Source organism: Agelaius tricolor, unplaced genomic scaffold (assembly GCF_023055355.1).
Source record: "Agelaius tricolor isolate 1412-34295 unplaced genomic scaffold, bAgeTri1.0.p SCAF_21, whole genome shotgun sequence".
Classification (NCBI taxonomy): Eukaryota; Metazoa; Chordata; class Aves; order Passeriformes; family Icteridae; genus Agelaius; species Agelaius tricolor.
Window position 1 is genome coordinate 1,488,359 of NW_027269281.1, and position 26,975 is coordinate 1,515,333.

The window sequence follows — 26,975 nt, forward strand, 5'->3', positions numbered from 1 at the left end:
ATAAAAATTGGGTGATGCAATAGGTTGGATTAGGTCATAGTTAGGGATAACTAATCATCAAATGCAACCTTTGTTTGAATTATTGTCAGGGATTACTTCTTCTACTGATGAGAGATATTTGATTGATGCAGTAAAAAAAAGGTCATGGAAGAAGTTGAATTAGCTTTGACATGCAAACTTGTTAACAGGATGAATACTTTTGCTGGTGTGCAATTATTTATTTTTAAAGAACAAAATACCATGTGGAATATTGTGTCAATGGCATGATGATTCGGAAGATAAATGGTATATTTTGGAATGGATATATTTATCTTTCAGATTCTGAAAACCAGCTTCAGGACTTTGAGTTTTTTGCAGATATGATTATCAAGGGTCACAGATGTTGTCATAAAATCCTAGGCCATGATCCTGTAACTACTGTGATATCTGTATAACAATAGTATTTTGAATGGTGTTTTCAAAATAATCATGAATTGCAATCTGCTTTATCTTATTTTACAGGCTAAATAGTGTATCATTTACCTTTTCATCCTATTTTGACTTTAACTAGGCACATTCCTTTTTAGGGGAAACAAATTTGTTCTCCTGTTCCAGTGGAAGGTATAACAGTTTTTACAGATGGATCAGGGAAAACTGGAAAAGCAGCTGTAGCCTGGAAAAAGGATGATAATTGGGAATATGAATTTATGATTCAACAATGGTCTCCTTAATTGGTCGATGTGGATTCCCTTGTGGCTGCTTTGGCAGTAAAAACGGTACCTAATATGTTATCTTATCGATTTTTTCACCAAGGTGCTTAGGCACTACAGTAATAATTTAAGTTGTCGCAAAGTGAAGCAAAATCAATTATTTCTTCTTATCCTGATTGGCATATGATTCATATTTCATAATATTATGGTACCAATCCTAGAGACCTACTCCCTTTTTAAGAATGGCAAACAGATGTTATAAAAATGCCTGAGTTTGGCCATTTAAAGCCTGTTTATGCTACAATTGACATATCTTTTCTCATGCCATGGTTGCATTAGCATTGGCAGGTAAAGCAGCTTGGGATGTTATTCATCATTTTTGCCATGCCTTTTCTATTTTAGGTGTTTCATCATATGTAAAGACGGATAACAGTCTGGCATATGTCTTAAAAAAAACCCAACAAAACATCTGCAGGTGTTTTTTCGTCCCTGGGGTGTTGATCAGTCCCCATATTTCAATAGATCAAGGAATTTTTGAACGTGGTCATGGTGTTTTGAAGCACCAGGTTTAAAAATAAAAAGGAGGAATGTATAAGGAGTTACCTTAAGTGAGATTAGATAAAGCTGTTTATGTGCTAAACTTTTTATGTCCTTTACCCAATTTACAATTGTCTCCTATATTGTATAAATTTTCTTCTTTGAATTCTAAATGGTCAAATGTTCGTAAAAATATTAAGGTATGGGTTAAAGATTTGATTACTGGACTGGCTCAGTGGAATTAACGTGAAGGGATATGTGTGTTCTGACAGAGAATGGCCCTCATTGGGTTTTTGCTCGTTGTGCTGTCTTATTCGGAGTATATAGGAAGGAATAGGATGGGTGGTTCCACAGCTGGATTGAAGCATGGACCCTCAAAGAACATGCTGTGAAGATGAAAATTGAAGGCAGAGTAAATGGGGATATTGACTCACACTGAAAACTCAAATTTAAATTGGTGGATGTTACCTTTACTTTTGTTCTTTGTATTTTTCTACAGAGGTTGGTAGTGCTGAGTAACGTGTCTTGTACCATCTCCCTTTGCATGGCACCAACGTTCCCAAAATAGGGGAATTTAATGTACCTAGGGGAGAAGTGTTGCCTTTGCATAGAGGTGTTGAATTAGTTGTTAAGGTTCCATACTTTGAACAACTAGGTTAGTTGCCCATTATGATAGCAGCAACTGGTTGTAAAGTTAAGTGGATGCTACTTAGTTCTAAAGTGGTGACTAGGCAGATGACTTGGTCTCTAATTCTGTGTGGAGAAAAATCTATTCAACTAAAAGTGAAAGTGTCATCCTGCCATAAATGTGTCATTAAGGGACTGCGGGGTCTGTAACAGCATTTGAAAATTCATTTTCTATGTGCCTTGTTGGTACATCTTTATTGTTTGTGCATGGTTATGAACATCAGGATTTTGAGGATATGTGTTGTATGGGCTTGTTAGATCATAGTGGATCAGTTCGCGGGAGTTTTGGATTTGAAGGAAGAAGTTAGTAATTTGCAGGTGAATGAAGGATGGAAATGGTTGAGTGGTTTCCTTGCAAGTTGGGGTATTGTTGAACAGTTTGGGGTATTGTTGGAAGTTGGTTTGTTAATTTTGCTGGTGGTTGTCATCATTGTTTTGTGTCTTCCCTGTCTGCCTGGATTTTTGCAAGGGCCCTGCAAAAGTCCTTAGCAGTTGTGTTTGTGGTTCAAATATAAAAAAAGGGGGAATTGTGGAAGAGGTTTTACAGCAACTTCTGTGAGCCAGAGAGAAGTTTGATAAGAGGATCCATGTTTACCCCTGAAAGAATTTTCTATCAAGGTCATTGACATAGAAACCAAGAAATAAAGAAGGATAAATAAGAGAAACCTGCGACTGTCTATTCCAATAAGCACTTTGTCTTTCATGACCAATGAATAAAGTGTAAACTTATGAGTTTTGTAGGAATGTATAAAAAGCATGCATGCTATAATTAAAACAGTTTGAAGCCTTCTGAAAATGGACTGTGTGGCTTTGTATTATGACCGTCCCAACTACGACAGGTACACACCCTTTATTGGGTTTTACAACTGAACAACTCTACCCCCTTTCCCAATTATTCAAAGGGAATCCTGAACTTACTTCCCCTCGCATCCTGACACCCAGAGCCTTAGAACAGATCACACAAGTGTTAAGTGCTCAACAGGCTCATAGAAAAGTTGATGGCATCCCTGTCAATTTTTATCTTAATTTTATTCAAAACGCTTACTGTTCCTCAATTTCAATTGCCAATGCCTGCACAGTGTTTACTGATGGCTCTTGAAAGACTGGGCGGTCTGTAATAGTGTGGCGAAGTAACAGGCAGTGGCTACAAGATATAAAAGTAGTTCATGGTTCTTCTGCACTGGTAGAATTAGCAGCTGTGGTTAGGGCTTTTGAAAAATTTCAAGATGAGCTTAGCATTGTTACTGACTCTGCTTATGTTGCAGGTATTGTGACAAGAATAGAAGAAGCTCATATCAAAGAAGTAACTAACCCATTACTCTTTTCTCAATTACTACATTTGCATTTTGCAGTGCAGTTGCATACAAAAAGGTATTATATCCTACACATATATTCCCATGCTGGTCTTCCTGGCCCCATCTCTGAAGGCAATGCCCGTGCAGACCAGTTAGCCGGGGCCGTTGTTGTGCCAGATGTTTTTTCTCGGGCACGTCTGTCACATGGGTTTTTTCACCAGAGTGCAGCAGCTCTTCGAAAACAATTTCAGCTTACACACAAGCAAGCATGGCAAATTATGCAAGCCTGTGCCAACTGTCAACAGGTGGCACCCTTGGCCTGCCCTCGGAGTTGATCCCCAGGGACTTCAAGCTCTAGAAATCTGGCAGACCGATGTTACACATATCCCTGAGTTCGGTAAATTGAAATACATTCATGTTATGATTGATACCTTTTCAACTAATAAAGTTTTTTGGCGATTTTGTAGGTATTTTAGGGAAACCCTCTCAGTCAAGGCTTGAGGCTCTGGCCAAGCCCTAGCCCTAGGTGACTGGGGATTATACCATCAGACCCAGGTGTTTCTGCACTAAAAGTATAATCAAATCGCTTTGACTTGCTGATCTGATCTTATAAAAGCTGGACCCTCTTTCGAGGTAAACTTGGAAGTTTTTCCTGGGAAAGGCTCTCTGAGTCTTCACTGTGAAATGGGACTCCTCAGCAATTGCAGACTCTAGGTGATGGTAAAGGTTTTAGACAATTTTAAGTTGTTTCTCAAGGTTCTATCTGTTTAATCACTGTCTCCATTCATAGGAAGGAGATGTGTGCGGTTAACAGTTATTGGGTGTTTTTATGTATCCCCCTGTTCATAGGAAAGATACTGCTTTTGTGAGGAATGGAGCTTGTTTGGTTTGGGAGGTGGGCCAAACATTCTAATACTACTGTTTTGTTTCATGAGTCTTGTTTGTATAAAACAAAAAAGAGGGAGTTTTGTGAAGAGATGGGATGAAGTTGAGCTGTGGGCTGTGAGACCCACCTGCAGAAGCACATGGCAGCACAAAGAAGCACACGGCAGCACAGAGAGGCTTGTCTCCACCTGACCTTGGGGGGACAAGATGATACGCGGCAGACCCCTGCAGGAGAAGAGCCTGCCAGAAGCTGACAGATGGGTGAACAGCACATGATCACCCCATAGAAGGACATTTAGAAAGCACGTTGCTGACATGACAACATGGCATAGGTCACATAGTGAGAATTACCCTGTAAGGAAATACTGTGCCTTGAAAAAGGGTATAAAACCATCTCATTTCTTTGAATAAACAATTCAGATTCCCTGCCAGTCTGAGTTTGTGTCATGGTCACTCACAAATACACACTACAAGAAATGAGGATATAACCAATGGGCCTGTACTGTTTGAACACAGTCTGAAGAACCCTCGGCTTTATTAAAGGCATAACTTTTGTTTAGTGATAACTATCTGTTAACAACTACAGGAATGACTTAATGTCCTAAGGTGATGTTATGATGCTTGTATCTCCAATCGTGTGTTCTGTTTATGCTGGATATTATATTCTATGCCTTCAAGACTGGCTCTGAGAGCAAGGCAGGGGAAAAGAAGAAGCACGGAGTTTTGTTATCAGCCTCACTCACTCCTCCACAGTCTGCGGGAACACTGTGGTGTCTGGGAACAGACAGGGCAGAACACAGCGCTCTTTTTGCTAGTTAGTTAGTTTAGCTAGCTGAGGCAGTCCAAGTTTTCCCTGTTTTGTTTTCCCTTTTCTTGGAACCATTCGAACCTGCTCCGGACTGGGATCCGGGGAAACACCGAGAGCTCACACGCTGTGACCTGTCGGGGCCTACTCTGGGCAGCAGCCTTTCCCAGCTCCAGAGGGACTGATAACAGAGCAACCACTCCCAGGAGAGACTTTCTGAATTTGTCATCTCTTCAGAGCAGCGAATGAGTTTTGTCATCTGGTGTTAATTTTTTGTGCTGGGGAGTGCTTTGCCTGTTAAAGAAACGGGTTTTTTTCCACTTCTCTCCGAGGAAATTCTTCCCAAACTGGTTGGGGGGGAGGGGCCATGTGGGTTTGCTTTCTGGGGGGGCCCCTTTTGGAGGTTTTCTCCCAAATTTGCCCTAAACCAGGATACTTGAGCAACCTGGTGTAGTGGAAGGTGTCGCTGCCCTTTGCAGGGGGGTTGGAATTTGATGATCTTTAAGGTCCCTTCCTACTTAAACCATTTCATGATATGAAATACTGAAAATGGAAGTGTGCATGTTGTCACCTTGGTGTGAATTAAACCAGAGAACTGCAGAAAAATGCAAATGATGCTTCTCAGGTATCCATTAGGAGAAAAATATTTATAATATCTGCCAGCAGCATATATTAGCCATAGAGGGGAAAAAAATTCTGAATTATACCACCTGGAGAAACAACAGCTAAGAATTGATGTGAAATTGCCAAGTTAAACTCATTAGGAATCCCATCATATAAAGGAAGAAGTTAGAGTTGTTAATCGAGCAGGAAGCAAGACAGCTTCATATCAACTTTAGAGAATGCAGAAACTCCATGTATCACTTATTTTAGTTTTAATAGGACAAATACAAGAACAGAAATCCCATAGACTGCTGCACCCCCAAAATCACCATCTGTGTATCAATTAGCTGTCTTTGTTGTATCTCATACTGTGTACTGCAGTATACCATGAAAGATCCAAAAGCTGTACATACACCAACAATCCAATATGGATTTCACAAGAAAACCACAAGGCAACACTCAGGAGGATACTCTACCATAAGAGCAAAGTCATGCTTTGAAGTTCTATGCTGAGCTGTCAGAAAGAGTACAGCACTCAGGACTCAGACTCACAGTACTGGGAATGGAAAGTTCCCATTCTATGAAAGCAGGGGAGCTGCAGCTAGGACAGAGACTGGTTGCACACAGCAGCATACTAAACAGACAAAGACTAGCTTGCTTTGAATCCAAACATAAGCAACTTGATACAGTACAACTGTATAAGCATTTCTATAAATGTAGTGCTACCACTACTGTCCCCATCCTGTTTGTGTCACATCCTCCCATCAGGTCACCTCGACCTCAACAACTAGGACCATCAAGACCATTATCAAGCCAGCTATATGGCATTTGCTCCATGGTACTGCATATTGCCGCTAATTTAGGATAAAAGTGTTAAAGACTGACTGCTTTGAATATGTAATGATAATGGTTAGTGTATAAGAATTGATGTATAATGATAATTAACAACCTGTAAGAGCTAATTATAAGCACAAGGTATACTGCTAACAAATGTCAGCCTAAAAGCTTTCATTCTTTAAAACTGACCTGGTGTCAGTCTATATATGTATACATATTTAATTGTGAAACAACTTTTCTCCTGCAATTTAAACTTTTAAGACTTTATTAGACTCTAATCACAATGCAATCTATGTTCTTAGCATCTGGAGACATGGAGTAGCAAGTTCTGTTTAACTGGTCCTCTTAACTCGAGAATGGTAGACTTCAACTGAGTGGAAAGACATGGCAAACAGACTAAGTAGCTGAAGCATGCTAGAAGATTTGATCTAAACAACACTGATTACAATTCAGGAGGAACATGGCAAAAGAAGCAACTGAAGTTCATGTCTAAAGAAGGAGCTGAGGTCACTTGGTCTGTTCAGCCAGGAGACTGAGGGGAGACCTCATTGCAGTCTACAACTTCTTTGTGAGGGGAGAAGGAGGGGCAGACACTGATCTCCTCTCTGGTGACCAGCAACAGGACCCGAGGGAATGGCATGAAGTTGTGTCAGGGGAGGTTGAGGTTGGATATTAGAAAAAGATTCTTCACCCAAAGGATGGTTGGGCACTGGAACAGGGTCCCCAGGCAAGTGGTCACAGCACCAAGCCTAAATGAGTTCAAGAAGCTTTTGGAAAACACACTCAGGCACATGGTGTGACTCTTGGGATGTCCTGTGAAGGGCCAGAAATTGGACTTGATGATCCCGATGGGTCCCTTCCAACTCAAGATATTCTATGATTATATGCAATGATTTTATTCAAGTACTAAAGCTGAATATTTTAGCAATATTATATAAAGCAAAAATATTTTGTTATTTAATACTTTCATAAATTACTGATTTTTTCACCCATACTGGTCATATTATGACAAAGAATTCCATAATGATTAACAGTCTCATTTAAACTGATCTGAATGTGTACTTTTCCACTTCTGACCTAATTTCTTCAATACATACTAAGAAATCTTCCAGTTTTTCACCCAGCCAAATATTTGCATTTTGCTTGCCAAGGATATTAGTACTTCATACAGTATTTTGATCAATACAGGACAACATTCTGACATTTTCACTCTGAACATCAACCCAGCCACTGCTGGTTCAGATAACTCAGACTGTAATATTCATATACAAATTTGTACTGAGTATGTGAATGCTACAAATTATTGTCCAGGAGAATCCCATGTTGCAAACAATTTCTGCCTGTCTCACCAACAGCAGCCCCATCTCATCTCCTAGGCATCAAATCTTTCTCTCCCCTCACTCTTCTATTGCTCTTTGGCATTTTCCACTCCAGAATACAATCACCTCAGGCCTTTCACATATGAATAAGCATTCTTGACCACATGTGCCTCTGCAATGTTTTTTTGGATGCACTGTCTACCATCACCATTCAGATTTCTCTCCCATTTAACCAAGATTTTCTACCAATCTGGATGTAACTATTAAATTATTTAAAGCTCACACCAAAGCCTAAAAGTATAATTGCCTTGTGTTCTAAATACGCCCCTATTGTATTCTATATCTTCATTTACTCAAGTCATCTTTTTAGCAGCAATTAAAGCTGAGAAAGTACTTCATCAAGTTAGAGGAAATCAATTATTTAATGAAGTGCTCTCATACTAAAACATAGTTTTCCAACCTCAGACAATTGGGAGCAATACTTCCACATGCAACTAGCAAGTATTACAAATTTATTGCTATGGTACTTCTGCTCAGGGCATGGATTTACAGCTTAGCTTTTTTAATAAAACCTTTCACCCAACTGCAGCACTAATTTAGTGTGTCCAAGCTAGACTAACAGAACAAAACTTGAATCTGTGCATATATCAACCTTTTAATAATACCCATAATTCCTTCTCATCCCTTGATCACAGCAGAACTTTCAACTTGAATTCAAGCCTCCTCTCTGTTATAAACTAATTAAACACCTTTGAGGCTTTTAGCCAGATAATGTAAAACACAACATAGCATAATATATGGACTTTCAGTGCCTTCTTTCATAAGTTAATTCACATGGCTAGTTCTTGAGAGTTCATTATTTAATGTAATCCAGTAAGAATAGAATATTCATCCTTGTCAGAGACTGGAAAAAATTGATGTCTCAAGACATTTTGGGATGTATGCGTGTGTGATGGAAGGGACAGGTCAGACCTTGCTTTGGCAAGGCAGTGAAATGCTCCACTCCCCAGGCATAGAACCAGCATCCCAGTCCCACAGTGTCTGTCAATCAGGGTACAGCAGTGCTACACTGCCCTAACCCAACTCCTGAATGGCTGAATGACCAGAAGTCCCACCTGAGAGGAGGGTCCATGGAGGCCCTGGGATTTAAAAGGCTGACCATGACATGACCATGTGCCTGACCCTGCCTCCTCTTGGAATCCACACTGAAACCCAAGAGTTGGTAGCTAGATGTGTGTTTTTCTATATCTTTTTTGTCTTTCTCTCTTTCTTCTCCTTCTAATTCTCTTTTCATGGTAACGTAACAATAAACAGTTTAAAGGTTGCTAAGTTAAATCGGCTAAGTTAATGCTATGATAAGTGTTTTATGTTGAATTGGATGTTGTATTAAATCCTTTGCCAAACTTCCTTGATTTTTATATTTTACGTGTAAACTTTTGTGTAATTTTGACCTCTTGAGACTATCTGGTTGGTATTTCTTCTGTGCACCGACCCAAAGTAAAGGAACCTCAGTTTACCCCCTTACATTTAGATGTTCTGGTGTGTTACAATCCTTTAGTCCTCTATTACAGAGAAATCAGCTTCTCAGTCACAGTGGTTAATATAGTCCAACCAGACCCCACATTTTCCATTCAATTAAAGACTATTGTCACAGGAATCTGTGGATTTCCAAATGCAGCATTCACGTCTCCTAATTTTATGATTTATCATAAGGCTTATCTTCATTGCTGAAAGTACAGTAAGATTACACAATGAGAGCAGTTTTCCAAATTTATCCTTATACATCAATGAAACATGGACATTCTATACTACTAGTAGCAATAATTACACACAGAAAATCCTTACATCTCCCATCAGACAAATGGGCATACCTAATCTGAGCACCTTAAAGAAGGCTTCATGAGAATCCAGTCCCCTCCCTCTCCTACAAGGAAACATTATGGCCATCAACACCATTTCATACCACTCATAGCCTACTTTGTACTTAAGGAAAATTTCCTGCAATACAGAAGGTTAGGAGACTGGTAGTTACTATGCCTGACTGGATTAGTGAGATTAAGGAAAACTATACTTACAGTATAGTGAGACTATTGACAAATATTCAAGATGAGGATCCCAATTACATCAGATCAGTGCTACTGAACATTAAGTCAGTAAGAAACCCAACTTCTCTACCAAAGTCATCACAAAACGTACAGTAACAAATAAGTTCCACTGATAACAAAAATAGCTCTTCATTATTATCTACACATTTTAGCAACTACTGGTATTCTCCTATGCATTTAGATACATGTTAGTAAGCTTATATTAAGACATTACAAGGACATGAAAATAAAGATTACCTATCTACTACAGGAAGACTAAACAATTATCATAATTCATTTTCTATTATAGAAAACAGGTTTTAAAAAAATTTAATTTGCTACCAAACTATCAAACCAGAAGCATTCATTCTGAAAAAGTAAATTTCTGTATCCTAGAGACACATGACCTAATAGCATTCCTGAACCTTTAATACTTACATAGCAATTACTAACTGCAACTAGAAATAATTACCAGCAGTTTACCAGGTTTTAAATGTGCCATTTCATACTACAAGCAATTAAACTATCAAATACCAGTCACCAAACATGATTCTGAATGAAAATAAAACAACTAAAATATCAGAATAATTTTGAGAAATACTTTTTATTTTTTCTCAATATACTCAAGAAGCTCCAGAACTGGGGGGAAAGGGGGTGAGTCAACAATTCAACACCAAGTTACCAGATGCAACAAGTGCCAGATAAAAGAGAGGAAAAACACTATCTGCAAGAAGTTTGTGTTACACACTTCCTAGTCATAAGAAAAGGAGCTCACCAACTTTCCTTCCCAAAGCACAATATACCAAAACATTCCCAAAACAATATCAGCATTACTATATTCTCCACCACCAGAACTGGAATTCAAGCTGCTGAGATGTACTCTACAGCACATTGCCAGACATCTCTTGGCCTACCTCCCTGGCACCACCTTCCTGTCTCTGCCTGGTTGACATGTTATACCTCTTACTAGTGAATAAAACACCTTTTTGAAAGTCCCGATCAGAGACTAGTACCTCTACAGACTACCAGAAGTACACTTAAATGAGCACTTCTAGATGCTGCTGCGCACCATAAATTTCTGAAAAAAATAAAATTTTGAGCAAGTTTAAAAGTTTAAGCAGCTTTAAAAAGAGCTTTGAATGAAATCAGGCAATCTATTTTAATTTTCAGATGACTACAATACCTGTCAGACATCTAAATGTAAAAATCTGTATTTTCCTCACAATCTTTTTCCCGAAATACATAAAGTTGATGCCATCAGTCCAGTCTTTTTTTTCCAAATCCAACTGTGTTTAAAAAAAAACAACCTATTTTTAAGCTGAATATTAGTAAAGGGAACTTCTTATTTGTCATCCTCAATTCAGTTTGAAAGCAAAGCATTTGGTGGAATAAGAACATAAATACTAAGATTTAACACTACTGCTCTAGGAAGTTATGTGCTACACAAGTCCAGCTTTCTCCCCCTCCCCCAGTCAAATACCTGGCTATTTAACAGTAACACAGAAAAGCATGCTTTTTGGCAAGCATTAATCATAATTAGTATATATAACTCTGAAAGCTACAAAAATATTTTTCTTCTTTATCTTCTAAGGCAAGTTCATCTTTATAAGATTTCACTTATATGTAGGCTCTTTATTCTTACTAGCATAATGCCGGATCTTTTAACATTAGGCAGAAACAGCACCCCACTTTAGAGAAGAAAATACATAGCACAACATTTTCTTTCACAATTTTTGTACAGAGTTATGTTCAGAAAGTACAGTCAAAGAAATACTACCCTCTCTTTCTAATGCAAAGTATAAAGACTGTGATGGATGCTGCCACCTTTGCAAAGTTGGTCCAGGGTCTTAGGCTGACCCTTGGGAAAACTCCACCTCCTCCAGAAGCAAACTCTATCCCTACCCACAGAAACCTCCAAGATAACAGATATGAAAAGCTTCATATTGCAATCTCAGATAAAACCAGCTTATTTTCTTATTAGTAACCTCTTTCCCTGGCTCCACAGTGTTGCACTAATATAACTAACCTTAATATTAAACAACCTACAAGAATTTATTTGCCATACCCATGTTTACTATCACCAGACATTAGCCTACAAATATGTAACACCCAAAAATATGTCAGTACTGAAATAGCACTTACTGTAATCACAGCCTTGCTCAAACAGATAGAGCCTCTACAGCCATACTCCGTTTCATCTTCAGACTTGTAGTAACTGAGTGTGTTGCTTTTCAGAACTACCCATCGATCCTGCCACCCATGAATGTAATTGGTCCACTGTAAAAAAAAAATTCAAAGATCAGCTAATAAAAAAACAACAATTAAAAATACTTTGGCTAGTATTTCTCAGGCTTTAGGAAAGACACTTCCGCATCGAAGTTCCTTCTGTATATTCACCATAAAATTGTACGCTGGATATACAATAGGAAAAAAACCCAACACACTGGAGTTCTGAAACTTTTAGAGACCAGTAGGATACACTTCTGTGAGGCCCCAGAAAACTTGATCAAACAGAATGTTAAAAGGGCTTACAGTTTTTCATGTACTCTGAGTTAGATGCAAGGGAGAAATACCGACAAGATATTCTCAAGAGGTCAAAATAACAAGAGGAACTTTACTGGCAACTTCAGAAAATCAGAGAACTTTGGCAAAAGTTTAAAACATTCCGCAAAGCATAAACTTAGCCCATTCAACTTAGCAAACTCCAAACCAGTCTGATTTTAAGTTACTCAAAACTCAGAGAAGAAGGAATTAAAATAAAACAGAAGAGATATAGAAAAGAACAAATATAACTACCAATCCTAGTTTCAGCAGTGTTCAGCTGATAGAAATTCCAAGAGGAGGTAGGGTCAAGATGTGCTCACCTCATGTTCTGTGTTAAATACCCTTTGGCTTTCCTGGGTCGTTCTGGTCATCTGGCCCTCTGGGGCTAGACTGGGGCTCCAGGGGTGGAGTGTGGGGCATTGCTTCCAGCATGCCAGTGATTGGCAGCTACTGCAGGGCTGGAATACAGGCCCGGGGGGAGTGGGGTGTACAGGGCAGTGCATTGCCTCACAAAAGGCAAGGCCCAACCTGCCCCTTTCCCCACACATGCACCCAAAATGTTTAGAGCCAGCAATCCTTCCAGTTTCACAACTTGTAATAAGATTCTCTTACCAAATTTTTCCATTTCGTCCAAAGCTTTGCTCTTTACCAAAGGGCAGAACTGAAACAGTAGTGCATACACAGAGAACTGTAGCCTACTTTTATTGATTTAAAAAGTAATTATACGCATTAAATTATTAAAAGTAATTATTTCTTTAGTAGAAAGCTTGGTATGCTACCATTTGATTTTATTTGGCTTGTCTCAAGTATCGCTGAGGTGTCAACTAGTAAAAGGTAAATGTCCCTCAAGCATATTCACTGCAACAGGTTTCACCATACTCAGCTATTCATATTCCATTCCATGTTCTCACAGAAAAGGCAGCATCAGCTACACTCAGCACAATCATCCAGAAACATTTGCATGTATGTAAGCTACAGAATGTCAGGAGAAGCCATGGCTTCACCTGCTACACCAGTAAAATACAGCACTAGAACTTATTAGATTATAAGATTTTACAGATGAGAGCCAAGGGCCTTCTTTCCTCCGAGCTGTTCCTCCCATCTCTAGGCTTAGAAATATTTTCAAGACTGAAGGAGTTCACAGAGTCCCTCACAAAAGAGTACTAGCCCCATCACAGCTCCTCTCAGCTTCCAGGGCCTACTTATAATTTCAGTACTCTATGATATGTACCTTCTACACAGGTCTGTGTCTGGCCTTATTGCATAGGAAAGAAATTCAAAACATAGTGCTTTAATTCTAAAGATATTTCAACTTTATTCTGAAAGTATTTTCGGTTTTTTAAAAAAAATCTGCTTTCAAACTTAGTAATTCAATATTCAGTTTTAAAACACTCCTTCAAGTTTCCCAGTATCATCCAACACATATTTGCAAGTCATTTAACTTTCAGTGATATAAGAGCAAAAAGTGATGCTTATTTTTAAAAGGGGGAAATAAACTTCAATGTAATTTTTCTTCCACTCCTCCCCACCTCCTGTACCTCCCGCTGAAGGAGTATTTTATGGCCCTGTTTTGATAGTTGGACCAAAGATTGTGCCATTCGTGCTGGGGCCTGCTTCTGGGAAGTGACTACGAGCAGCGCCTGCCTTTAGGAAGCTCCCGGGCAGGGATGTGTGATGTCGCGGCTCCAGACCACACCCAGGACTGATGTCAGCTTCGGCCAGAAGCCTAAGGAGTGGGGGAGACACCTCCCCGCGCGTACCTGGCTGCCCCCTCGCGGGCCTCTTCCCGGAAGCTTACGCCAGCCAGCCAGCAGGCTCGATATGGGGGCAGCAGAGACAGCCAGCCACCAACCCTTCCCCCAGCCGCGCGCGGCTGAAGCCTCACCCGCGACTCTTCCTCAAGAAACTGCTCCCTCATGCCGCCTCTCGAAGGTTGCGAGGGGTGGGGGAAGGACGGACAGGTACTAAGCAGATGCGAGTATAAGGACGTGAGCCTCCTCCTCCCCTGGTCCAGGGGGGATGTGGTGGTGCCTCCGGCTGAGGGAGGGGGCGCGGGGGGTTTGTGCCGGACGCCGGAGCCTCTGCCTAGCAGGCTCCACGCCATCAGGTGGCGGCTGCATCGGCCATGACGGCGCCTCCCACGCCCCAACCAGGCCCCTCCACCGGCGCCGGGGGATGCAGGAGCCTTAGCCTGATCCTCCGGAATAGCGGGGTGGGGAGGAAACAGGCAGCCGGGGCTGACAGCCCTCAGCCAGCTTCAGAATTAGGGTTAGGGCCAAGCTGTAGGAGGGGGACTGTAGTGCGACGCGGAAAAGGGAAGCGAGAGGCCGTCAGGCACAGGCTGCGGGGAGGAGGAAACGCAGCTTACCTTGCTGAGTACCCCACAGAGCTCAACAGGCAGCCCGAGCTCTGTCTCGGGGTCGTCTTCGGAACCAGAGGAATTCCAACTCTGATTGTCCGACATAGCCGAACAGGGAAGAACCAATCGATCCCCGCCCACAGCAACCTCAGCTTCCTCCTGCTGAAGGGACGGGAGCAGCGGCCTCTTCTTGAGTAGTACCACCAGCAACCGGCCGGCACCGAGGCACGCAAGCCTGGATTTCCCTCTCACTATTGCTCCACAGCCCCTACCCGCGGCTAAAACCACAACACAGAGGCGGCGAGGAGACAAGTACGTGCCTGCCTGCCACGCACTCCACTTAGAGCGTAGCAGCCACCACCATCTTACACAAGACGAGTGCTCCGTGCCACTATTTATTACCTCCGCCCCTCGCCTTCCCTCCCAGGTTCCCTAGCCGGGCCGCGCGGCGGCTGCCGGGAGTTGTAGTCTTCTTTCTTTCAGCAGTAAGGCTGGCTACAATTGGCTCTTGGAGACGCAGTCCGCTACAGCGGTTCTCTCCCGTCGCCGGGTGACCGCCATCTTGACTTCGTCGTTTCTGTGAAGTTAGCGGTGGGTTTCGCCTTCGTAACTCGATGAGGTGGGGAGCTCTGTTTTCTCTGCCGCCGGACGAGAGCAGTGGTACTGCTTAGGGCGATGTTTGCTTGCCTTTTTTTTTTTTTTTTTGGAAGGGGGGGTGAGGGAGAAGGACCCTTTCTTTACTAAGGTAAAGCATTTCTCTGGCTCTGCTCACTTTCTAGATTGAGAGAAATAGTATTGCCGTCCACTATGTCAAGCTATCAGGATTTGGGAGGTGTGTGGCAAACCTTTCTGGCCGGAGGAATTATAACTTAAGACACGACCATAGTTACTAGCTGAGCAGAGCTGCAGATGTCACACCTCCTTGTGGTCCTGCTGGAATGCCTTCATGGTAATTGAGTTAACTTCTGCCCAGAGACAGTGTTATACGTTGCTTCCTCCCTATCATCTGGCTGCACCAACAATATCCTGGATGTGGTGGAATCCCTGAGATGCAGTATCCCTCTTGACAAGGTGCACATGGTGTCCAGGTTGAGATGGGAATTACCTGAAACATTCAAGGGCCTTGGTGTTTTTTGATCAGTTGGCCAAATGGACAACTTGGCATTCTAAGCCGTGGTCACAGTGAAAGAAATCTTAGTTTGAGGGATCTTATTAAAATAGATACAGTGCCAGTTAATGGAACTGTTCCATCTTTGGTTGATCTCTGGTATCATCCCAGACATGGCAGAAGGGTATGGACAATCATATTGCTCTGATTGCAAGCATGTATGGTAACATCAAGACATATATCGACCTGAGGGATGAGCAGTCGGATCCCATCAGGATTTGGATTGGGAATCGGTGATTCAATGTCTCAGATTCTATTTAATCTAGCTGTGGACCCTCTGCTGTGGAAGCTTGAAGAGGAGGGATATGGTTACCAATATTGTGAGAAAAATTTAACATTTATGACCTTTCCAGATGACCTTGTTTCGTTAAGTGGACCATGGGAGGGAATGAAGAGAAATATTGAAATCTTAAATGCTTTTTGTGATCTTACAGGCCTCAGGATGCAAGGGGAGAAGTGCTATGACTTCTATATCAAGCCTATCAAGGACTCATATACTATCAGTGACTGTCCACCAGGGACAATTAATGGCCTGCCCCGCAATATGACTGATCCTGCTAACTGAGAAATACCTGTGATTTTGCATTGATCCATGGGTAGGAATATCAAAACCAGACTTACTGGGAAAACTGGAAGATTGGCTACATCAGATTGAAAAGGCTCTTTTAAAACCATTTCAGAAGGTAGACATCTTGAAAGGATATACTATCCCCAGATTGATCTATTTGGCAGACCAGGCTGGTGTGAAAGCCATGGACCTTGAGTCTTGATTTGGCAATTAGATCTGCCATCACTAACTGGTTGCATTTACCTTCAAGTATATCTGATACCATCCTTTATTTCAGCACAAGAGATGGTGGCCTAGGTATTACCAGACTGTCAGGGCTAATCCCCAGTATATAAGCTTGAAGACTGTACAGGATCACACAGTCTTCAGATGAAACAATGAGAGTAATTATAAGGGAAGAGGAAAATTAGAGAGAATTTGAAAAACTATGGATAACAGCAGGTGGTGACAAAGTTCCATCACTTTGGGACCCAAAAACAGTTATGGTAAGGATAGGGAAGATGTGTGCTAATGTCTTTACAAAAAATTTGATGGGTGAGGGTATGGGTGTTAACGTCTTTGAAACAGGTCTTAATGTCTCTAATAACTTCAAGCAGCAGGTTTATTACAGAGCCCAGACAGCTTGGCTCCTGAAACAGCCAAGTGGGTCTGCACAAGCCTGAACTTCTGAAGTTTGGGGTAAAATGACAGGTTCAAGGGGGAATATGTGGTAGGCGGTTTGGGTAGGCTTCCTAGTACCTCAGCCAATGGGGAAAGGAAGAGGGCAACATGCTGCCAGGAGTTTAGGATAATGGAGGCTGTGTCCTCCAAAACCTCAAGAGAGAAAACCCTGCAGACATGTGCCCCAGTGGACTCTCTCTCTTTATTTGAATAAAGTTTCACGGCTCTTCTGTCTCCTTTATGGATACTGCTTTTTCATAGTGTGATTTTCCACACAAGATGGGAGCTCACCTGGGATCCTTCCAACATCTAGGGCCAGCACATGGCAAGAGGAGCTGGAGGTACGCCTCACCCAGTTTCGGTGACCAGCTCCCTTCGACACTGGCCAGCACTGGGCGATTGATTGGGTACTTGAGACAGTCCAGCAGACAAACAAGAGGCAGACCAGGGGACTTCATGAAGAGTCCACAGGAAAGGACTACTGGAAATCTCACCAGGGAGTAAAACATGGCAGGATGCCTGGAGGGGCAGTAAAGTTGAGAAAGGGTCTCAACTATAGGGATGAGGATCCCAAAATACCTTCAAAGGGTCCTTTGGGAGAATGTTGAGATGGTTTGCACATTCTCCCAGAGGCAGTTAGGGACATGGATGCCCAGAAGGGGCAATAAGGGCAGTCGGGAAGGAATCTTGGAAAAGGATTGGCTGAAGGGGAATGTGGAGGAATATGGTTAAGGCAAATAGCAATGGGAGACTGTATGATAAGGAAAGAGAAACAGAGAACTGGCGTGTTCTCTGCCTTATCTTCAAAGTTTCCAGTCTAATACAGGGCTGGCTTCAAGTCTTATGTACTCCCAGCTTCTAGGATAGGGAAAAGAGGGAGGTATTGCTCCTACACCTCCACCCCTCCCTGGGTCATTATGAAGCCAGGGTGGAGGATTTGGGTTTGTCCACTTACTACTCAGGACTTGAGGGGATTTCTCTATGGTGAGGAATGCTGAGGCCAGGTGTGAGAGAGCAGGACTGGTGGCACGGGCTAGGGACTGGTGGGGAGGTGCAGGACCAAGCCGGGGCTGTGGGGCAACCGTGGGCTCAACGCCGGGCAGTGCCCAATGCCACCACCACCGCGGGGCAGGGGCTGCAGTGGCCCCCGGCCCCCATGAGGTTCCGGGACATCCCGTCGATCCCGTCGCTTGCGCCAGCATCTGGTGCTTTACAGAGCTTGTGGTACTGGGAGAGTGCCCGGGGACCTGGACGGGTTGGCGGGGGGGTGCGTCTGGACACTCCGGCAGGACAAGGACCGGCTTTGGTGTACGGTGTAAGATACAGGAGATACAGGGACCGGCTTTGATTTAAGATACAATGTGCCACCAAAGCCTGGCCCTATATAAGAAGGGATTTTGTTTGGATCACCAGGGAGGCGAATGATTTTGCAGTTTGGCGGTTGTGGAGGGGTGAGAGCTCACACGCAGCGGGAGCAGGGGATGGAGAGGTAGCAGTGAGCCCTTGCAGGAGTTGGTTAGAAAGGCACAGCAGGTATATGAAAGAAAGGATGAGGAAAAGGTAAAGGTACAGACAAGGATAATAGCAGTTTTTACAACCTCCAACAGAAAAAAGTACAGAGAGCCCCAGGACAAAAGGGAAGGGGGCGGCCACCAGGACAGTGATTGGGAAGGAATCAATGTGCCATTTGTAAAAAAAAAAAAAACAAAAGGAGAACATTAGAGATGGATTGTTAAGGGTGTCAGAATCTCCTAATGTACCGGGGGGGCTCACCACACTGGAGCCCTTACAAAAGGGGATTCTTTTGATAATTCAGGGAGTAAGTGGGAAAGATGAGCCTGTGTGCTTTATTCAACCACTACTGGTGAATGCGTGAGATGAGTTTGAAAGGCATGAGTTTCTGTTCCTGGTTGTGATTGTGATTTGCTAGGAGGGGATTTGATGACTGAGTTGGGAGTGCAAGTTAGTGTTTAAAATGGAGTTCACTCCTTAGAATTTTGAAAAGTTTAATAATAATAGTGAAATAGACATTTTTGGATTTCACTTGAATTAGCAATATGAATTAAGCATTTCAAGTTTAGCCTGTAGAACTATGTGTTGAATTTTAACCTTTTTACTTAAGAAACCTCTGCCATGGTACAAAGGGCATAGGAAAATGCAAATTTCTGAAGCTTCTTGCATAAAGAACAATACCAGAGAAGACCAAGAGATACAAAAAGCCCAGATAAAGGAACTCCTCTGTCTCCAAGCTAATCAAGGCCGACAGACTACTCAGATAAGCACCAAGGGACCAAAAGCGCATGCGCAAAGGAGAAAAGTTCAAAAGTTCAATCATGAGGAAGACCACAAACTTCAGCCTCAGAGACCACCAGAGACCCCCCCCCCCCCCCCCCCCCCCCCCGTGCGACCACCACAGCAAACAACGCATGCCCAGAAGGGCGTGGATCTGATTACTATATGAGGCAAGAACAGGCGGGGCCAGGGGTTGAATATGCATGAAAAAGTTGTGCAATGTATTGCATATAGAATACCTTTGTGTATGAAGATGTGGGACAGCCCGAGGCTCGGGGCACAAGTTTTCATGAGAGCTATCTCGCTTGTGCTGGGCGCTGACATACATACCCACTTCATAACTATATCTGGTTGTGGAGTCTATTTATTCCGTGTATCGCTTCAATAGGATAAAAGAAGGATGATATTTCCAGCTCTGGGGTGCTCCTGGCCAACAGCCAAAGAACACGGTGGTACATACAAACAGTGTTATCTTTATACCATTACATCGCTGAGGTACATGCATATTCACGTGTTTCATACATTAGTCAAACATTCTTGCGAACTTTCTGATGTTTCGGGAACTCTTTTGTTTGGCTTCTTCAGACTTTGGCTTATCTGCATGACATCCTGTGTGTCAAGTCAATATATTTTATTTCTTGTTGTGTCTCCATCCTGCTGTTTCACATCCTCTGATAATGATTTAGTATGTCCTCCTTAAATTTAACTTTATATTCTCTAACTGTCCTCTGGTTTGTGTCATGGTTTTCTTATCACTTGGAAGATTCAGTCAACAGAAAGGAGAACAACATGATCACTTTACACCATTTGTTTGGTTACATAGAGGTGTTTTAACACCTAGTGTTCAGCTAAGGCCTATAATATAGTGTATTCACCCCACTACTATTTCTATAAACTATGCAATACATACTTAAACTTATAGATTTTGTTATACTGACAAACAGCTAAATAAAGGTATACATGATATTATATCTGAATACTTATGATCAATGCAAAAACTAATATATATAAATGCAAAAGCCAATATCATGCTGCGGTCCTCTTTTTTTAACACTCCTTTCAAATATGAATGGGCTTCAACTGTAACTGAATTTACCTCCCAGCCATTGCTGCTTGTTTCAATTCTGGCTGCAGTAAAGATGAGCATTGATTTCTCCAACATCTCTATTCCCCTTGAGGTATTTAAACTCTGCAAGCTAGTCACCTCCCAAGCTTCTTTTTAATAAGGCAAACAGACTGAGCTCTTTTAAGTCTCATAGTAATGTGTCCCCTATACATCTCATCCCTGGGATTATATGTATTTTATTAAATAATTTTTTTTAACCCATTCTGGTTCATTTTCAATGCAATAGAGAAGCTGTTCTAGCAGTCAAAAAAAAAAAAGGGACAGAGTAGTACTGAACAATTGGACAAAAGATGATAATTCTAAAGCAAAACTGTGAAAATGGATGGATCTTTTATAACACTAGTATCTAGAGACTGCAGCCAGTGATGGGATAGATTTCATACTCTGTAATGAGACACAGCCTAGAGATTGGCAGACACAGTCTACAGAGGCCAAAGAAAAGAGAGGTGAACTAGAAAAAGACACAAAGAGAGAAAATGTCTTGCTTAACTCAGAGAAAATGTCTAAAAAAGGGCTGAGAACAAAAAAGTATCTCTTCTGACTCCTTGTAGATTTCCCCTCCTGCTTCCTTTTAGCTGTAAATAATTTAATAATGTGTTCTCTAAATGAGATATCTTTTGTCCAGTCACTGTGCCAGTGTACAGTTGTTTGGATTTTTCTAGTAGTGTGAAAAATGCCAATCACTTGTTTTTAAAATTTTAAAAGTTTAATAGTAATAAAATGGTTATAAAAATAGTAATATAATGAGAGTAATAAAAATTTGGACAATTAGGATTTAGGAGAATATGAGACAATAAGAACAAAGAGTTACTGAAGGTCCGGGTACTTTTTTCTGGGCAAAACAAGCCAGAAAAAGGACAACCGTTAACAGAGGATTAACCCTTAAAAACAATAGCCTGTTGCATATTCATACACCTCATACATGATGCATAAATTCCATTCAAACAAAGGAGTCTGTCTGGTCAGTCTTAACTTCTTCCTTTTAATCCTAACGATGTCTTCAGGGCTGAGCGAGGCAGGAAGAAGTTAGTTTCTTCTGATAAGAGACCAATAAATTCTTTTTCTCTGAAAGATTTAGGTGTCCTGTGGCTGCTATCTCGGTGTGAGTCCTTTCTTTAAAAAAAGTATCTTACATAGCATAGTTTCTATTTTAACATTATGTTATAACCTAAAACTATATTTAACACACTACTTAAGAAAATTAATACAGCATAACTTTCTAACATAACACATATAATATTCATTTTAATATTTGCAAAAAGCTAATCATAAAATACGCATTTTTCACAAGTGAGTATGTCTGATTTTGCTCTGAGAGCTGCAGTATTAGAGTGGTCTTGGATGTATTCCTTCGACATCCTTGAAACACAAATGAGGGCAGCACAGAAATAGCAGTGGTGATTGATTTTCCTTCCTCACCAAGGCCAGCATCTTCTCTGCAGTAATCGCCATCTGCTATCAGAAGAAGACCCGGAAACCCCACATTAAATAGGCTTCTTGGTGGTGCTGAGCAATAGGACAAGAGGTAAGAGGCAGAAACTGATGCACAGGAAGTTCCACCTAAATATGAGGAAGAACTTCTTTACAGTATGGGTGACTGAGCACTGGAACAGGCTGCCCAGAGAGGGTGTGGAGTCTCTCTCACTGGAGATATTCAAGAACTGTCTGGATGCAGTCGTGTGCCATGTGCTCTAGGATGACCATGATTGAGCAGGGAGTTTGGACCAGATGACCCACTGTGGTCCCTTCCAACCTAACCGATTCTGTGATTAAATTGCACGTTGTTGGGTGAGGGTTTTGTTTCCACTTCCCCGGGGAGCCTGTTTCAGTGCCCAACCACCTTCTGGGTGAGAAACCTTTTCCTCATAGCTAACTTAAACCTCCCCTGTCTCAGCTTCATGCTGTTTCTTTGAGTCCTGTCACTGGTCACAAGAATGAAGAGATTGGAACCTGCCCCTCAACTTCCCCTCATGAGGCTGTTGAAGACTGCAATGAGGTCTCCCCTCAGTCTCCTGTTCTCTAGGCTGAACAAACCAAATTATCTCAGCTGCTTCTCATAAGGCTTGCAGATTAGTGAGTGGGTGGAGAGGACTTAATGAAAGGTCTTATACTGGAGACTAAAATAGATTTGAATTACAGCATTATCTGGAGTGATGAAGGAAATTTATCAAGGCTGTTTCCTCAAAAGAATGCACTGACCATTGAAAAACTGCCTTTCTCCCACCTTTATCTGCATCTGAACTTATTTATCTGAATCTGAACCAACTCCACTTAGGGACAGGATGAAACTTCTTTGTTGTGAGAATGGTCAAACACTGGAACAAGTTGCCCAGAGAAGTTGTGGAATCTCTGCCCTTGGAGGTATTCAACACTGGACACAATCCTCAGCAATCTACTCTAGTTGCCTGCTTTGAACAGGGATGTTGGACTCGACAATCTCCAGAGGTCCCTCCAAGCCTCAAGTAGCCTTTGTCTGGGATTCTATTGTGAGAAACGACTGCTCCCTTTTAAAATTTCAAAGGTTTATTAAACCTTAACAAAAAATACAACAAAGGACTGAATAAGGAAAAAGTTTTCAGCACTGGGAGTCTCCATGACTACCAGCCACATACTCATCTGCAAAATGGATGCTCAGCCTTTTGTATCTTTAGCCTCTCCCAAAGTTTTGTCAGTCAACTCCTTCTCTGCCGTCCATTGGTGGAGATTACTTTCTTATATCTTGATTGGAGGTCAGGTGTTGTTATGCTGCACCTCCTGGTAAACTGGCCTTCTCCAAATGTCCTGACTACTAAGGCTATTACAAGGGGGAGGAAAAAGAGGTCTATGGGGAGGGCATATTACAATCACATTACTATATATCTATCTCTTAATTGTGAGAGCCAACTATTACATTACTCATCTATAACACTATGAATCTATGAATAAAATTAATTATTTTTTAATTAGTCACTGTTATGGGTTAGGTTTCTCATGGAATTTCTTGCCATTGTTGCCAGGGAGACACTGGAAAGGGGGGAGGAGGCAGCTTTCTAGGTTAATAGACAGCGATAAAGAAATAAAAGGAGTAGCCAATCGCTCTGGCATACCACTGTAATGGTTTGGCAGTTCTTAGCTGGGGATGAGCAGTCTTCTCCCTGCTGGGAGCAGAAACGGTCAGTTGTGCAGTTTTGGCCCTGGACTTCTGCGTAGCGGCTGGGCACTGCTGTGGAGCTCTACCTGCTGCCTGCTTGTAAGCCCGTTGCTTGAGAGAGAGAGAGGGTCCTGGCTGGCCCGTTGACTGCGACTTCAGTGGCTGCCAGCGCTGGGAGACCAGCACAGTTCGCGTGAGTGCTCTGGGAATTGCTCCTTGCCCCCCACCTCTTCACTCTTGTTCAAGTTGCCATCATCCCTGGGGAGGTCCCGAGCTCGCATTGGAGCGCCCCCTGCCGGCCGCGAGGAAACTACCGCACCCTCTCTGCCTCACCAGCGCCGCCAGCTGGCTGCAAGTAAGTCATTGCAGCCTTCTGCCTCGCTAGAGCCGACAGTGCCCCCTGCTGGCCGTGGTCATAACTACATCAAAGGGGAAACAGTGCTTGAGGATGGGAAACTTCTGTTATTGTTTTGTTGTTTGTTCTGTTATATATATTTTATAGTAAAAAATTGTTATTCCTTTGCCTACATTTTTGCTTGGAAGCCCTGCAATTCTCAAAGTTAAAATAATTTGGCAGGAGGGGACATCTGTCCATTCCAGGAAGGTTCCCACCTTCCTGGGCAGACCTTTGTCTTTTAAAACAAGACAGTCACATGTTCAGAAATGAACATATTTTATAGTAGCTCATTTTACTGCTCTATTTGGAATAGTAAATTCCACATACTAAAGTAATAAATCATTGCAAGGATAATTTGCCAAAGGACAAACTTGTGCATAGTATTGTTTTATTATAGCTGAGAACAACTTCCTTCAGTTGTATCTGGTCACAGAGAATTCAAATGATTTTTCCACTGTGTCAACAAGATTCAAGCCTCCTGGACTACAGTGGTTGCCATGTTCTGAGTTTTATTTATGTGGGAATATTTTGCACCATGTAAATCTGCTTTGAATCCAAAGACAGAGGATAAGTAGATACAGAACCAGAGACTAGTACATATTTGGATGAAGATGTCTTTTCAAGTCTCAAGGTAGACTTGAAAACAAAATCCCAGAGAGCATCCCATTAAAGTGTTTCATTGGAAATTTACAGTCTGGTGTTATTCATAATCTCTGAAGAATATAAAATTAGGAATGGGCCACTTGCAAAGAGAAAATTAATCTACCATGACAGAGATGGATTTTTGGGGTTCAAAAGGTGAGAAGAAATCTCATTAATCTCATTACTTTACTACAGTAGCAAGTGTAATGCATTTTGGTTCATTTCTACAGAGATTACAAGACTACAGGAATGTATGGCTTTGACATATCCATCTGAATTTGCCAGTATAAAAGAAAACAGTGGTTCAGATATAAACAGTGAGTTAAACATGGCAATCACATGCGGAGGATCAGAAATGGAACATCACGCCATGATCAATATGATAAAGTGAAGCCGATTTATTGCAAAAAGCAAGCTATATTTATACTGTGTTCTACTGTTCATGCCTCAGGCTAATACATGATTGGTTAAATCCTTCTGCGCATGCATTTTAATCTTTCAGTTAATGTAAGTTAGTCTTTCTTCATGCATCTCACTGAGGTTTTCTTGTCTGCCTTTACATCCTGAACCATCTGCTTCTGAGCGTGTTCTTCTTCTTTCATGTCCTTCAAGGGCATTGTGACCTTAGTTTCTATGAAGGCTGGATTGTGCATATGTTGCATATGTCCATTGTCTTGAAAAAAACTCTCAACAATTCCCGTCTTGTTTTTGCACAAGCCAGACTGAATTAATAGCGCATACAGTTATTCTTTGCACACACTGTAATAAGCAGGGTACAATAAGCAAAATCACTACAATAATGCAAAAAACCATAATGCCAAAGCGAACTAAGTCTTTAAGCCAACCAGTAATGCCCCAAGATTTTAACCACTCATCAAAAGGGTTATTAACAACTGTAAGTTTCTTCATGTTTTCTTTAAGTTGTGAAAGTTTCTTGTGAATTGATTCAGAGTGATCAGAGAGGTTCATGCAACACATCCCTTCAAAATCTTCACACCCGTGCCCTTGTGCTAGCAATAAAAAATCTATGGCAGCCCTATTTTGTAACACAGCATGGCGTATGCTATCAACATCAGTGGTGAGTTCATCTAGCACTGTGGACGTGATATTAATTTGTTTCCCTGTCCAACATGCCAGTCGCCTCAATTACGTGAGGGCCTGTGCCGTGGCTACTCCTGGTGGGAAAAATGATGCCAATATAACTGATGGTGGGTCCCATAATTGTACCTCATCTCTACATTCAGGGCCGAACTGATGTACACTACATCTTGAGCATCAGTAAGGGGGATACCAAATTGTTTAACCAACATCTTTGTGGATTGATGCAAAAAGGCATGAGAATCTTTTGCTTTTTGAAATTTATCGGTGGTTGGCATTGGCCAGACAGCGGCTACCAACCAATCAGCTTGAGCGTTACCTTCAGACAGACCAGGGAGATTTTGATGACTGTGAACATGAGTAATAAAATACTCCTGTTGGCATTGGTTCAAATTTCTAAGTAGTCGGCTTAAAAGTGAATACAAATGTTTGTTATTAACTTCCTTAACTACCACCCTTTCAAGGCGTTGTACACAACCAACCACGTAAAGTGAACTGGAAACAATGTTAATGGCTTCATTGTTCCAATTTTCAAAGGCCCAAATAACTGCCTTCAACTCCAAAGTTTGCACTCTATCTCCTACTTCCCCAGGAATTATATGCTGATTCCATGAACCCTTTTGCTGCCAGGTACAAGCAGCCCTTTTAAACCCTTTGCCTGCATTAGTAAATATCATTAGTCTGGATACGGGACATTGAGATCTCCAGGGCCTGTCTTCCAGACACTGCTGCTCTAACAAGGACAACACACGATGTCACGGATAGGTATTATGAACCCTTCCACCATAATCAGTAAGGGCTATTTGTAAGGGTACAGAATGCCTAATTCCCCATTCTAGATACCAATTGGCTAACGGTACTGCAATTATGTACGGTTCCTGTCCCCAAATTTCTAGTATCCTCCCTCTGCCTTTCATGATTAATTGAGCAAATAGTTCTAGGTGAGTGGTAATGGTTCTAGGCTGCTGCACAGGTAAAACTACCCACTCCAGAATGGTTAAAGGGTTAACCCAAGTCTCTATCCATTGACAAATTAATGTGAAAGGATGCCTAGCGTATTGGTCACCCTCCTTGCTCCAACAGAACCACACCTGATACTTCAGGAGGACTGCAGCCACGTTTTCAATCGGACTGCCACCAACACCCTGACCCACAGGGTGTCAGGTTGGGTTCTGACTCTGTCAGTGTTGTTCTAGTGGACTGAATTGTTTATTTTATCCTTTTTTTTTTCCTTTTTCCTATTAAAGAAC

At 41.8% G+C, this 26,975-nt stretch overlaps 1 protein-coding gene and 1 long non-coding RNA gene across 3 annotated transcripts in view; one reads left to right on the forward strand and one right to left on the reverse strand.

Moving 5' to 3' along the window:
* Window positions 1-15,049, reverse strand: part of LOC139598949 (ceramide transfer protein-like) — a 161,985-nt gene extending 146,936 nt beyond the window's left edge. Inside the window, exons 1-2 of one of the 2 annotated variants that reach the window (XM_071445878.1) lie at window positions 14,654-15,049; window positions 11,884-12,018 (exon numbers count right to left, since the gene is read on the reverse strand). In XM_071445878.1, coding sequence (XP_071301979.1) covers window positions 11,884-12,018; window positions 14,654-14,749 — 231 coding nt within the window. In that variant the 5' untranslated portion in view covers window positions 14,750-15,049. The remainder of the gene's footprint in view (window positions 1-11,883; window positions 12,019-14,653) is intronic. The other variant, XM_071445876.1, reaches the window with a different exon arrangement.
* Window positions 14,334-23,403, forward strand: LOC139598950 (uncharacterized). The gene is made up of 2 exons (XR_011682089.1): window positions 14,334-21,983; window positions 22,353-23,403. It is a non-coding gene; the product is annotated as an uncharacterized lncRNA (long non-coding RNA).
* The last annotated feature ends 3,572 nt before the right edge of the window (window positions 23,404-26,975 follow it).